Source organism: Pagrus pagrus (genome assembly GCF_965226575.1).
Source record: "Pagrus pagrus genome assembly, chromosome: 1".
In the NCBI taxonomy this organism is placed as follows: domain Eukaryota; kingdom Metazoa; phylum Chordata; class Actinopteri; order Spariformes; family Sparidae; genus Pagrus; species Pagrus pagrus.
Window position 1 is genome coordinate 20,072,224 of NC_140185.1, and position 14,434 is coordinate 20,086,657.

Here is a 14,434-nt window from a genome sequence, read left to right on the forward strand (position 1 = left end):
TTGTTTATTTGTTGTTGTTTTTTTTTCAAATTACGAATACTTACCATGAGACAGTAATATGAGGTTAAATATATAATGTGAGCTTGTTAATTAATTGTTTTCTGTGGAATAAACATTTAATAATGGTTTCTTAAAAGTGTATGGGACAATTGGCATATATTTTTCTTTATCTACTGCTATCATATTTCTGTAGACATGAGGGAATGCAACCATATGACTTTTGAGGTTTACACAATAACTTTGATTCTATAACAATGTATAATTTCCCTCTTCTGATAATGTTGTCTCAGCATGTAAGGAAGAAAAGCGTCGAGAGTGATGAATATTTCATTTCATGTTTTAATTACACAGTTACATTGTTCAACACAGACAATAACCTGAATTAGAATGTTTTACAGCTTCACACATCCAACAGAGCGAACAGTTAAAGAGCGGTATTAGCAACAGGGAGGAAAGCATGCAAGAAATAAATACAAATCAGAATTTAATTCTTCTGGCACAGTTAACTTCATCTAAAAACGGCAACAGGACCTTTTGAGGAGGGAAACAAAACAAAAGGAGAAAGATCTTCAAAGCGCCAACCTTTCCTACAGAAACATGTTTTTTCTGTAATAATGTATTGCACAATACAGTATAGAATGCTTCCCTACACATATAAAACCATAAACCTTTTTTTTCAATTCATGTAAAGGTAAAAACAGGACCATCCTGAGCCATGGCTTTTGGGAAAACAAGTGCTGTATCCACTGTTTGCCTCTTTAGCTTTCTTCTGTAGCTATTCATCAGTGCCTGTTTCACAGGAAGGACATGTCACCATCACATCAGATGAGCCTTGAAACTTCATTGGTAGAGTTATTGGTTGGGGTAGGGGGAGACAAATGCCAACCTGCTAATATTTGTCTTTTCTAAACATGCGTTTTGCCCATATCATGTACATAGTTAAACAAATAGAAAAGTGGCTGATGTAAAATGTTCAGAGACCCTCGGATGGTATTCACAACAGCAGAGCCCTTATGCGTTTGCCATCAGAGAAAAATATATGACACCTCGGCACGGATCTCATTTGTTCCATGACTTAATGAAGCTTACACCCAGCTGAGCAGAACATCTGATCTTTTGTATCCTGTCAAATCAGGAGGAGAGTGGACAGTTTGCTCTTTCCTCCAAAGCTCCAATCTTTGCAGGACAGCAGCCTCGTGAAGTGCTCTAACGCTGGGACGTAACACAAAATCCAAAAAGAAATCTGAAGAAGAAAGTTGTAGCTTTTGGTTGCATTTTGGTCATTTATAACAGGTCTATTGGGTTTGGCTTTGTTTAGTTTATGAGGGCATACTTGCGGACAAGGAGGAGCACGCAAAGCACTTAAGAGTTGAATGGAACTGTCATTACGATGTTGTATGGATGCAAATATTGTACGCAAACACTGTGTTTTACTGCACAAAACTGTTGCTACATATTGTGAATCGATCTGCCACTATAGTCTGTCTGGGATGTTTCATTAAAGCTCTGAAGGTTTCAAGTAGTTTGTACAGAGACACGAAAAAAGAAAAAAAAAAGACTTTTCTTACAAAAACACACATCAGCATTCACACGCAAACACACACCCACCATGTATTCATTTTATCTCTGCAAGGCTTTGTAACTGTAAGAACACGCAATCAGTAGATTTTCCAAAGGAGACGCTTCCATTATTTTTAACAGAAGCACTATTCAATATGTAGACAACAAGCGCTTTGATTGCTTGAATACGAGTTCTACACATTTGAAAAGTTTCATTGAGCGTGCTCTTCACTCTTGTGCCCTGATTGTGTGTATTTCAGACACTTTGGTTAACCGGTGTAGTGGAGCTCTAACCTTATTATTTCTGGTCTGTAAAAACACACTGTGTCAAAGCCTACTATGGCAATGCAGGAGTACTTTGGTCTGTGCTTTTATTGGTTTTGGACAATAAATGGCATGTCATGGTTGATTCTGTGTTCAGTTCTGTGTGTGTGCCTGTTACTTAATCGCAGCAGTATCAGTTTGGTTAGATGTGATCAAAAAGTTGAGGTCTGGCAAGAATAAATCTTCTACATCATGAGTAATGACAATTCCTTTCAACGCTTTAGTTTTTTTTTTTTTTTTATCAGTCATACGCCTTTGCTTTTGAATGCACGCTTCCATGTCTGCCGTCAGCCCAGCTTTTCAAAGTCCAGGTCAACCTCTCCTGGTGGTTAGCTGTATGGTCACAGGAGGTAGCTAGTGTGAAGGGGGTTGGGGGGGTGGGTTGTTATGAAGAGTGGTCTGTGGTAGTAGTAGTGGAGGAACTAGACATCAGAGTGGAAAGGACACAAAAGGGCTGAGGTCAACACCAAATCACGGTCATTATGACACACATACATAGATGCTACACACAGATGCAGGGGTACCTTGTAGCTTATCCCGTTTGAATTACAGTCCAAAAAGAAAAGATTCACTTTATCCATCTGGCGATGAATGAAAAGCAGTTGCCTATTTTTTCAAAGTTTGGTCCAAGTGTGTATGAGGCCAACCATGGAGAGTTTACAATGATCAGTATAACATTTATGTGAATGTGGCTGCTACAAGCCCTCTGTTGCTTTAAAGGATAAGTTCACCAAAAAAATGAAAATTCAGTCATTATCTACTCACACCCTATGCTGATGGAGAGTCAGGTGAAGTTTTGCAGTCTACAAAACATTTCTGGAGCTTCACAGCAAGTCAGTGTTGCAGCATTCTCCTAAACAACTGAAGTAGATGGGAACTTGTTTGAAAACATCAAATGGCTCCATAGAGCTTTCCGACATAATCCTGGTCTTGAGAAGCCCAGATAAAAAAAATGTCCTCGAGAAGACTTTATTTACACCCTTGATGCGTGGTCGAGCTTGTGCACCCACTTCAGACAGAGTGTGTGCTTTTTTTCACTTTAGCAAGATTTCAACTTGAAAAGGGTGTAAATAATTTTTTTTTCAAATCAATTTGGGATTTTGTGTCTTCCAGAGACTTGAATTATGCAGGACAACCCGTTTGGAGCCAGTTTATGTTTTCTTTTAGTAGCTTTGTATGATTTAAAACAAGTCCCCCCTCTACTTCAGCGCTGTTTTGTTGCGAAGTTCCAGTAATGTTTTGTCCAATAAGAGACCTCGCCCGACTTCCCACTGACAATGGGCTGACAAGATAATGTTTGAGTTTTCATCTATGTGTGAACTTATCCTTTACACAAAGGCCTTGAGGCTGTTTAACATGTGTTCAACAGAGGTAATCATTTTGCTGGAGCATGTGGTAAGGGCTGAAAAAAAAAAAAAAAACCCCAAAAGATGTGATGCTTGAGAGAGAGAGAGAAACATTTCAGAGATTATTGGGTATCAAAATTAGCTTTGAGGTTTACTGTAGCTTAATACTGGTATATCACTTAATCCTACAGTAACGGCTAGTCCTGCACCTTGGGGCAAACAAACACTCCTAACCACACACACACAGGTCAATGAGGACCAAGAGAGAGGGTCACTAAAGTGGCATTTGAGTGTTGACATGATATATCAAGTTGGACTAAATTTGGTGTAAAGGAACTGAATTTGAAACCACCACTTTTCTCTCTGATTTACTACAGACAATATTTGGACAATATTTTTCGTCATCACACATCGTTGAGTCCCCTCCTGCAGGATGTAAACTCACCTTTGGGTGAATAAAGCACACGACAACGGCATCAAGGAGGCCCAATAATGCCACCTCATACAAATTAAGAAGATCAAAACGGAATAAATTAATTGAGAAAAACGTTCTGGAAATGGTGTGGTGTCCATCCACCCTCAATCTGTTTTCATCCACTTTCAGCTACATGCATCGTGCGCCTGTATGGAGCCACTTCACCTCTGTTACCAACAGTCTCCTCCACTCAGGGTCACATGACACTTTGATTTGAGTGAAAATTGTTTAACTTGTATGAGAGAGAAAAAAAAAGATAAATTTGAGAAACAAATGAACTGTGAGAAAATCATATTCTGGACATTAATCTTTAAAGGTTTCTGTTATTTGGCAAACACATTTTTGGACCTCTTTAAATACTATGTACATTCACATTAAGTTACTGATGTTACTTTAAATATATTTATATGTATCTATATTATATGACACCCTATGGGCAGTTGCTGAGGTTCCATTCAGTAGCTGAATTCTCTTCATATTGCACCTCTGTCCTCTCACTGTCTTACAATGCGAGCAATACAAAATATTCTACAAGAGGGGTTTCATCTCATTAATATAGATACAACAAATCAAACGAGAAGTAAAATGAGGGGCTTCCTCTCGAGTGTCCTTGCTCTGACTTCACTGCTCAGCCCGAACTTAAAGGAGGAAACAAAAAACAAAACAAAACAAAGTCCGTCTTTCTGGATATACACAAGGGCAGCACATATGGACATCAGCGACAAGAGACATTTTTGAAATCTGAAAAGAGGAACGATATCTACAAGCAGGTTTGAAGTCTTCCCACGTGACTGCTCTGAGGCTCTGTCCAAAGCAGGCTGGGGTTCAGGGGGGCAGACTTGAGTCAAGTAGTCGGGGGAGGGTGGGGGAAGAGTGTAGGAGGGAGGTGTGGGGTGAGGGGAGGTAGAAAGAGAGAGGAGAACCAAGTCTACGCCACCCTTCCCTAGGCTCCTTCATCTGTTCATCATGCTTTGGAAAAGGAGGGAGTGAATGTAAAGGTAACAGCAACTCCTTGAAATATCTCCTCGTTGCGGAGCTTTTAAAAAAAAGGACTTGGGAACAATCTTCCCATATGTCTCCGTAGTATGTTTCTCGGACAATGTTTTCAAGCTTGTTTTGAGGTTTTTGGCAGCTCCGTCGCCATGTCTGTATCTTCATCTCCTTTGAGGCTGTGTAGCTTTTCCCTTTTCCTCTGTTTTTTTTCTCTCCGTCCGCTCACAAAAAAATCACACTGTGGCAGGGTTTCCATCCATTTCATTTAAGTCTCTCTCAAGTTCACAGCATTGTCCATATTATTCACTAGTCTGGGCCGTCGCTGAGGAATCGCTGTAGTTTTGTCCAGACCGCAGGAGGCAGCTGCAGATCAAAGCAGGTCACAGTTTGTTTTCTTTTTTAAATGTCCGACTGTCTCTGGGTCCCTTTCTGCAGCCGTCCCTGCAGCCTGGTCCTCTCAGGGCTGGCTTATCTGCTGAGGAGGTGATGTTGCTTTGCGTTTGGTTATAAGATGAGTGCTTCTCCTTATCGCTTATTTACTCACTTTGGCAGTGTAATACAAAGGTTTGGATCATGTTATTTTTCATCTTTGAATTCATTTGGGTTCACAATGGTGCAGAGAGGTGAGTCCGGTGTAGATTTTCTTGGCTCGCTAGCAAGGTAGTTAGCAGTTTAAAATTAATTTATTTTCATATCCTTATCATCATCATCATCATCAGCATCATCACTATTATTCTTTATTTAGAATATTTGGACTTCTTTATTTTCCCTTAAAGCCAGAAAGAAACATTTAATAAATACTAAGCTGTGTTTCTGAAGAATTAATCGCATCCCCTTCCCTCATCCATTTGAAAAAAAGGTATTATGTTCCTTTCCTGTCTCCGTGAGGACACTGTGGAGTAAGTGCCACATCAGTGAACTGTTTGGACTGGTAGTGCACATGTCAGGGCTGGGTGCTGTTCTCTCATTGGTGCTAAATTAAAGGGAAATCCAATCCAAGTGCTAATCGTCCCAGTCATCCCCTCATCAACGTTGCCTTACCACAGCCCTTGTCTTGCGTCCTTATGTGGACAGGATTTATCGTGCTTACATTACTGAGGGCGCAACTTAGTCACACCTTCAAGTCAAAGCTCATGTTTTTCAGCAAACACATCTGATATGTTTCTGTGACTGAACACAGAGAAAGGAGACACTTTTCATGCTTTCCACTACACTGAACCCCAAGCTGGAATCTTTGTTTTTGTGGTTGATAAAGAGACAAAGACAGAAATAAATATTTTTTTTGTTGGGGCGTAGATGGTGACATGATAAAACAAGTCATCAGGTAGTGAGAAGATTTTCAGAAGAGCTCAGGATAAGAGGGAAATAAGGACTGAAGGAGGGGAAGAAGAAAGGGAGCAGTATGCGATGGAGATTCCTCAGTTTGGTTTTGTGTGGCGAGTGGGCACTATCGCATCAGTATGCAGGGAGGGGACGAGGGTCGGACGTCAGCGAGAGGTGGCGTCGAGTAGGGCGGGGGTAGCTGGAGTTGTGGAGCGAGAGGCACTGCTGGAACTGCTCTCCTTGGGGCTGGCAGAGACACTTCCACTGCCGCTGCCAGCCCCTCCCGCGATACTGCTCTGGCCCACCAGGGACAGGGGTCCTGGAGGAGTGCTCTCTGTGTGGGTGGGGGGCGCACTCGACGCCGCGGAGTTGGAGGAGGGGGTGCCTAGAGGGACGCTGCTGCCCCCCGGCAGCCCCTGCAGGCCCTGACCGCAGACATGGTGGTGCTTCTCCCAGTCTTTGTGTTGGCAGAAGGAGCCGCAGTAGCGAGCCGTGTTGCAGCCGCTGCACGTCTCACTGGCTTTCCTCCCGCAATTCCAGCAGCTCTGGTGAGACAGTGGGGAGAGAGCGGGTTGATAAAAATAAGTTTCTTTCTTGTTCCAGTACATTTTCTTACATGAAAATAAGTCATTTCTACAATCTAAATTATTAATCTCATTCTTAAATTTTTTTCTCTTGTCATAGGAATTTGATTTTAAGGCTTTGAGTCCTGGTTCAGCACCACTGGTTTGTGTTACCAGCAGGTGGTGGTCAACTGCTCTGTAATGGCCTCAGCCTGGCACTTTGCTCCAACCATCTGGGCATGTCTGCTTTTATGTACCCAGACAACTGGACTGCTTCTGCAATAATGATGACAACATGCTGCAGCACCAAACCAAGAGCAGCCAGCTGTGTGGATTACACAACACAGGATGAATTGGCGGCTGAGGGGAACGAAGTGGAGAGTGATGGATGGAGCAAAAGAGCATTGCAAAGAAGGAACCCCCAAGAGTGAGCGACTGAGTACGGTGAAATGTAGGTGAGGGGTCTGTGGTACTCACTTCGCTGGAGTCCTCCTGCTGGTTGATGACTGTTAGTGCATCCTCAGAGGCTTGCCTCTTGGCCTCAGCCAGCGCCCTCTCCATCTTAGAGCGCTCGGCTGAAATCATCTCATGGGCCTTCCTCTCAGCGTCCGACACCGCCTTCTGCAGCTCCGACATCGCCTGCCGCTTCACCTCATTCACGGCCTCCTCTGAGAGAGAGAGAGAGAGAGAGAAAGAGGTGTTGGTGCTGGTGACCATCGTCCCACCCTGCCTTGCTCTGTCATCCTTTATTGAGGCTCTTTAAGTTGCCATCTTGTTGTATCTCAGCGAACAGATGTACATCATCCAAGATTTAAAACTTTCTGCCAGAAAAGGGAAACAGCCAGACTTCCATAATTAATTCAAACACGTCTGGCCACAATCATTTCCAGTGCTGACAACAGCAGATGTCTCCAAAGTTTTGTTCATCCAACATCGTGGGATTCCCTGTTTGCATGATAGTCATCTTGTCAGAAGAATAATTTTAATAGAATATTGCGAGTTTACAGTGAGGAGTGAATTTCCCCCCACCGGTGGGCATGCATATCTCCACCGCAGGGCTTCCTGTGATGTAGGTTTTATCATGGGGCCTTTTGTTCTTTCCAGCACAAGCACAAACTGTATGAGTGAGGAGGCTGTGTTTTTGCAACAGGCAGGTGTGTAGACTCCTTTCCAGATGGCAGTCGAAAATAGAAACTTCCCGCAGTCCCTTCTCAGTAAGAGGCAGGAGTGATTACATTTTGCCATCTTTCATTATTGGCCTCGCGGTGCACAACAAATGTACAGTGTGTGATTTCTTGTAGGGTTTTATTTATAAATATACACTACTGAGTAATCAAATGCAAATGTAGTATATCAAGATCACAAGATGTGAGGTCCTCGAAAGTGAGATTTTCCTGCCATCCATTTAAAGATTAAATCATTGTTGTCCATCCTCACACACACACACACGCAGTAAGACTCAATTAACACACACACAAGTGGCTCTCCAGGTGTGTTAGGCCGAACAAGTGGGAGGTGAGAGTGATACCGCTCTCTCCGCTGCTCCCTATTTCCTCCAGTCGGTGTTTGTTTGAGGGGGAACTCATAAATAACTGTCACTTTTCCTCGCCGCTCCACTCCACTTGTTTCAAACTACTGTGCAAAAAGATAGGCAGCGGGGGGAGCCGTACCCACACTGCGCATGGCTGTGTGCGCATTAATGTTTGTGTGAGCTTGATTCCAGTGCTCATATGCAAAAAAAATCTGTCAGTCCTGTCAACATACAGACACACTCAGACACACGCCTCAGTGCTTCCCCTCATCCCGTCTCTACCTTTACCCTTCATTTCATTTCCACTCCTTTTAACTTTCCCTTACACCCCTCTTTCTCCTCTTTCTTCTCTCCCTTGCAAACACTATCTGCATTATCCCGAGCTTCTCAATTATCTGGCCTAATGCATGCACCACTAAGATTAGTTTGCAAATTTAATTAATTCTTATCAAGGAGACTGCATAGCAGATGCTGGGGCAATTAGCACTTAATGGAAAACACGGGGGCAGCAATATTAACGTTTTAATTCCGCAGGGATTTGGCAAGTCCCTGAGACGTGTTATTTCTGTCTGCTTTTTTCACACTTCAGATCTTATTTTTCAAAAGCACTGCAGTCTCTCAACCTGAACCAGACCAGAGAGTACGTGTCTGTTTTTAATTAAAAGCAAGAGGGGCTGCAGCTACATCGGGCGGACTGTACCTGGCTGGCTGCTGAGATAGAGGTGACACATGTACACACATACACAGTAGAGGTGAGATGTGAGTGAGATATGTTACTCACCCTGCCTGTTTTGGAGGTGCTTTAGTGCTGGGGAGAGCGGGATGCTTGTAGTACCTGTATGAAAAACAACTGCAATTAAAAGAGCTTTTTTTCCCCTCTGCTGGTGAAAATGCAGCACAGTATTTTGCCAACAGCAGCAGCATCTTTCCTCCGCAGGGTATTGGAGTATGACGGCAACATAATAGTGCTGGGACTGGGGTGGAACAAGAGCCGAGCCAGACGACTCCTGGGATGGGCTCTGTCTAACATGCAGTGTGCGGGAAGGCCCATGCAAATGCGACGCTCTCACCTGATTGGCTACAAAATGAACCAAAAACCACCCTTTTTTTGTCTTTATATCTGAATGTCTGTACAATCACTATGAAATAAGGGGCATAAAAGCTTAATGGTGTGTTTCTTCGCACAATGGAGACCAGTTAATCTCCGACCTGTGCTGTGCTGCTGCGGCCTGCCCTGGGCCAGGTGACTGCATTTTCACTGCAGCTTTAACTGCAGTGGCCTTTCATAGTGGTGACAGATGGAGGGAATTTAGCCCTAATGACACAGAAGGTCTCCAATCCTCTGGCCTGATGGACCTACGGCTGTAAGGCCTCTGATCTGGTAGCCAGGGTGAGGGCCCTGAAGACTCATGATGGTGACTGCGTGTGTATGTGTGTGTGTGTTGTTAGTCTGTGTGAGGCTAGTCATGGAGACAATCGCGAGATAGGGGATGCTTGGCTCTTACCAGCTTTCCTCCAGATTTCTTCGGGCAGGTATCCTGAGGGAGGCCTGTGTAAGAAGTCTCTGTGGATCTCTGAAAAACACAAGCAGGCACACACTCGATTAGACACAGGGATAGAGGCTTGATCTGCTCAAACACACACCCATGTGTCTCCCAGTTGTATATGCATTGGTACTAATGCAAACTATGTGTGGCAGCATCAGTAAATAAGCTTTCATTAAATCTTTCAACAATTTCTGCAAAGGAATAGGTGTGAATACAAATCTTAATTATGAACGAGCATGCTGGGAGCATAAGGGTGCAATCAGGTGGTTAAAGATGCAGGGTGTTGCAGCTGGATTTGTATTGCCTCACAGTATGAGCAAAAATGTGTAAATCTGTCGAAAAATATGACTTTTTGTGTCTAAATTGATATATTACGGCATTTCCAGCATTTCAAATAAGCCCTACCTGGCTTGCTGTGAGTGTTTTGATTTGCCAAACATCCCCTGTGTGTGTTCGTCTACCTGTCTGTCTGCCTGTCTGCCTTTCAGCAGCCGAGGAAGTTCCTACGGGCAGTGCCTCGCTGCTGCTAGCTGTGTTGGAGGAGGAGTTGTGGTGAGGAGTAGGAGGAGGAGGAAGAGGAGGAGGAGGAAGGCAGTGCTGTCCGTTGCTCCCACCTTTTTTCATCTCCTCCACGTCGCTGTAGCGCCGGATCCAGTGATTCATCTCCTCCCGGTCGGCCTCCTGGCACCGGCGCAGCACCGTGAGAGAGCGACGCGTCTTCTCCACCATGTCCATGATGCAGTTCAAGAGCTGCGAAGGGACAGGATCGAGGAGAAGTTTGACAGCGCTCAATCTAAGTGAAAAGGTAAACCCTCCTACCTCCTGATAAAAGGGTTTTTTTCAGTGCAAATCCATGAAAAATAGCTCTACAGGTCATAGAAACAAAACCCATTCATAAAGAACGAGTTACTCTTGGAGCAACCGACCATTTCTCCAAAACAACATACAACCCAGCAGATGTGTGTGTTTGCATGAGACAGTGTGTTTCAGTCTCGGACTATCTGTTCATGGGTTGTGTACTCGTCACTGAATTTCAATGTCTGAGAGCATTACAACAGCGATAATGTAACAGCTGGGCTGCTGATGAAAAAGTTGAGCCAATTCCTTCCACCCTTCTGCTCCGTTCTCTGCCAACTCAACAGATTTCCTCTCGTTTCTCTCCTCTCGCCCCCACCGCTGTAAACAGTGTCACTTTTTTTCCACACTGCCCCGTGTTTCCATGCTAAATGAGTTTAGCATGGTTGACATTCAATCCATATCGTTATTCCCATTCATCTTTCCCTCTCTGCCTCCTTTCCTCTGTCCCCGTGCTCGCTCCCTCCCCCTCTGAGTTAGCTATATTTATTTCAGTGAAGTGTTTCTAATTTGGCACGGGTCCAGGCCTGGCCGGTTCTCTCCATGACTGCAGCTCTTGTCTCAGCTGCTCTCCCCAGCTGGAGCTGCTCTCTGCTGGGTCCTGAGCTCCATCTGGGCCCCAGTTTCTGTGTGTGCGTCTGTCTGTATGTTTGTGTGTGTGTGTGTGTGTGTGTGTGTGCATCTAGTGTACATGATTTTGTCTTCATGGAGTTGGGTGCCAGGAAGCCAGATAGGTGTCTGTCTGTTGCTAAATCACCACACTGACACAGCCCTCCTAAGGTCAGCTGTCCGTCAGCTGTTTACTCAGATGGGACGGAGGCTGTTCTGCCTGTCATCTGCTCATCATCTTCAGCACTAAAACTAACTTCTGCTCCCTTTTCCTTTTTTACTGCTTTGGAACGTTTACGCATGAAACAAAAAGGGTAATGGACCTTAAACGTGGCTACAACGCTGATACGTACATTATCAAGGTGCTTCCATTCCTCTGCCCACTCTCGATCTGTAAGACGGTGGTCGATCACCTCCTCTTGGCGGGCTCCATGCACTGCTAGAAGACAAACACATGGGTCTCTGTCAAATACTGTGCTTCTAATTCCAGGCAGCAAAATGCTGTACCATTCCAGGACGGATACTCAACAGTCTTTTGGACAAATTGGGTGTTTAATGGAGGGAAACTTGATTAATTTCTAACACTGGATTGCTAATCCAGCCCTGACAATGAATGGGTGGTGCTCTTCTATCTATTTGATTTAGATTTTTACTGCAAATGTATTTCAGTTCCAAATATCGGTTTTTGGTTTTTTGATTTAATAATTGGCATCTATATCCTTAAACCAAATAATGTTTGACCAAAACCTCTCAATGCTCTGGCTTTTTACACCATGCAGCCTCAAATCCACAAAGCAACTTTGAATTCAGGGTTATCAAAGTTTAATTTCAAACAAAATAACTGGTGGCAGGCCCTCGTGTGCCTATCAGTGAGACAGATTGGCTAAGAATTCATCGCTTTCCTTCTGGGAAAGCAGAAGGAAGGCATATATGGTTGCCACAGTTGTAGCACATGGGCATGTATGGTTGTGGTCTTTATATAGACGCACTGCCACGAGGATTATCACACCGGACCGACAACTGGCTTTTGTTCTCTACATGCACCCCACTTTCATTCCCACAAGCCCACGGTGTTAACCACATTACTGAGGACTGTATAGATGTATCTGACGCAGCTGTTCTACCTGTTGGTCGGTGCCTGTCCCGTGCGTCGCGGTGCTCATTATGTCTGTAAGCGTCTCTGTATTGGTGTGCCAGTGCCATGTCTTCTAAGCGATAGTGCTGGGGTCCCATTTGGGGGTTGGGCGGGTGGGGTAGTCCGTTGGGAGGGTGTGTGGGGATGCCGTTGGGAGGTGGGTGAGCAGGAAGACCTGTGCTGGGGCTGAAACGTTGGCTGGGGCTGATGGTGCAGGGCCGCTTAGCCAAGTGCTCCGGATGCAACCCATCTCTCTCTGAGCTGTCTTTGGTCCTGTAGAGGAGCACAGGAGATTGAAAAGATGCCTGAATGTTAAACAGAACCAAAATGAAAGCTGACACACAGTAGATAATGTCGGCAGAACATAACAGGATTACATTTAAACTGGCAGTTTCTAGCAGTGGGAAGTGTGGGATGTGTGGTATATTACGATCGACTACAAAACAGATATTTGTTGTACAACAGTGTTTATTTGCTAATATGGCCTTTTACAGCCAGACGACATCTCCTAAGCTCTGTTTCCACTACCACATTTACCATTATTCCACAAATGTCCACCCAAGAATCAATTCTGCTTCTTCATTTAAAATCTGGATCAATCAGAAATGGTTTTGATGGTAATGTGACTCTTCTTATTTCCAACAAATCAGCAGCTTCCTGGCTCATTTCTCCCCTCAGTTTTATTCAGAAACTGATTTTCTCTTCAAGAAAGAGAATTAACTTTTGTACGACCTTCTTCGTCTTCCTCTAGCTATTCCGTCTCAGCCTTGCCAGGCCACAATGAGTAACTGGCTTTGCCAGGCTAAATATGCAGTGCCAGTGTATTACTTCATAATTTGGCTAGCAAGGATCAGAATGCCCTTAAAGTCAGATCAAGAGGCAGAAAAAAGGAAAGCAGAGTGAAATGTTACAGTTCACAAAACATTCCGGGAGCTTCATAGCTGAACAGTGTTGCATCGCTCTCCTAAACAGCTGAAGTAGATGGGGATTTGTTTTAAAACATAGAAAAAACAACTGAGAAAGACCCCCCAGAAAACATAAAATGGCTCCATAAAGCTTGTTCAGCGTAATCCAAGTCACCTTAAACCCTGAGATCATTAATGTATTTATTTACACCATTTTTAAGCTGAAGTCTTTACTGTGGCTGGAATCTCATGGCTTCGAGAGACTAGGAACACACCCCACAAGCTGTCCCCAGCTACTTCATGCTGCAACACTGTTTTGCTGTGAAGCTCCAGAAATGTTTTGTGGACTACAAAACTTCACCTGGCTTTCCATCAGCATGGGGGTGAGGGGAAAATGATTGAATTTTCATTTTTGGGTGAACTTTTCCTTTAACATGTGCGCTCTTATTTTAAACAAATGAAAACATAATCAAGAGAAGACATTAGTCTTTTACCGGGACTCTAAAAGATCTAAAAGGAGCCGTGTAACCTGTGAAATCACAGTTTACCATAAGATGTCATAACAATTTATTTGCAGTTTACAGCATCTAGCATTTTGGACTATACCTGTTTGAGGAAACAGAAACACAAGCTTGTTTTTTTCAAAGATCAACAACTCCCACATGCTGTATGCAAACACACACACTCACACGCACATGGCTGAGAGCCGCTTGTTGTTCAGTTACAGTACGGCAGCGGCCCTCCAAAGCTTTTGCACAGCTGTACGCCATATGTATCAGACAAAGCCAAGTCCAACTGTACACCCTGCGTCTCAAGCTCTTAATCTGAATATCCCTCAGCCCGCTCTTAGATTGCAAGTATTTCTCCCCTCTCCCTCCCACCCTGCTCTCGGGCTTAAGGGGCAATATGGGCTGGATGCTGTGTGTTTGGCAGATGTTTACCGACACTCGTTTGTGTCTGCGTACTTTTACTGAGTGTGTGTGCGTGTGTGTATATGTGTGTGTGTGAGAGGTTGTGTTTTCAAGCCATCTGGACAGTTTAAATGGGAGTGTTGATATTAATCTGTTTAGCTGGATGGCAATAGCCATTCGGATGGAAATCACTCTTTATCATCCTGGGGATCAAAGGCGAATAAATGCAACGTGCCCCGCGAAGATGATGTGTGTACTGTATATGTATGTGTGTGCTCGGACTTATCCATGTGTACTTGTACACATCCCTCGCTCTAGTATCGGACAAATCATAGGAACATCTGGCACGACGTAGGC

The 14,434-nt window shown here is 44.0% G+C and overlaps 1 protein-coding gene across 4 annotated transcripts in view; it reads right to left on the reverse strand.

The window, feature by feature from the left end:
* Positions 1-321: 321 nt before the first annotated feature.
* The window catches only part of cbfa2t3 (CBFA2/RUNX1 partner transcriptional co-repressor 3), a 44,523-nt gene continuing 30,410 nt past the window's right edge, over positions 322-14,434 (reverse strand). For 2 of the 4 annotated variants that reach the window (XM_084357638.1, XM_084357641.1), the window contains exons 6-12: positions 12,251-12,534; positions 11,480-11,565; positions 10,124-10,412; positions 9,621-9,689; positions 8,897-8,950; positions 7,062-7,252; positions 322-6,566 (exon numbers count right to left, since the gene is read on the reverse strand). In XM_084357638.1, the coding sequence (XP_084213764.1) occupies positions 6,186-6,566; positions 7,062-7,252; positions 8,897-8,950; positions 9,621-9,689; positions 10,124-10,412; positions 11,480-11,565; positions 12,251-12,534 (1,354 nt within the window). In that variant the 3' untranslated portion in view covers positions 322-6,185. The remainder of the gene's footprint in view (positions 6,567-7,061; positions 7,253-8,896; positions 8,951-9,620; positions 9,690-10,123; positions 10,413-11,479; positions 11,566-12,250; positions 12,535-14,434) is intronic. The other 2 variants (XM_084357640.1, XM_084357639.1) reach the window with 2 other exon arrangements.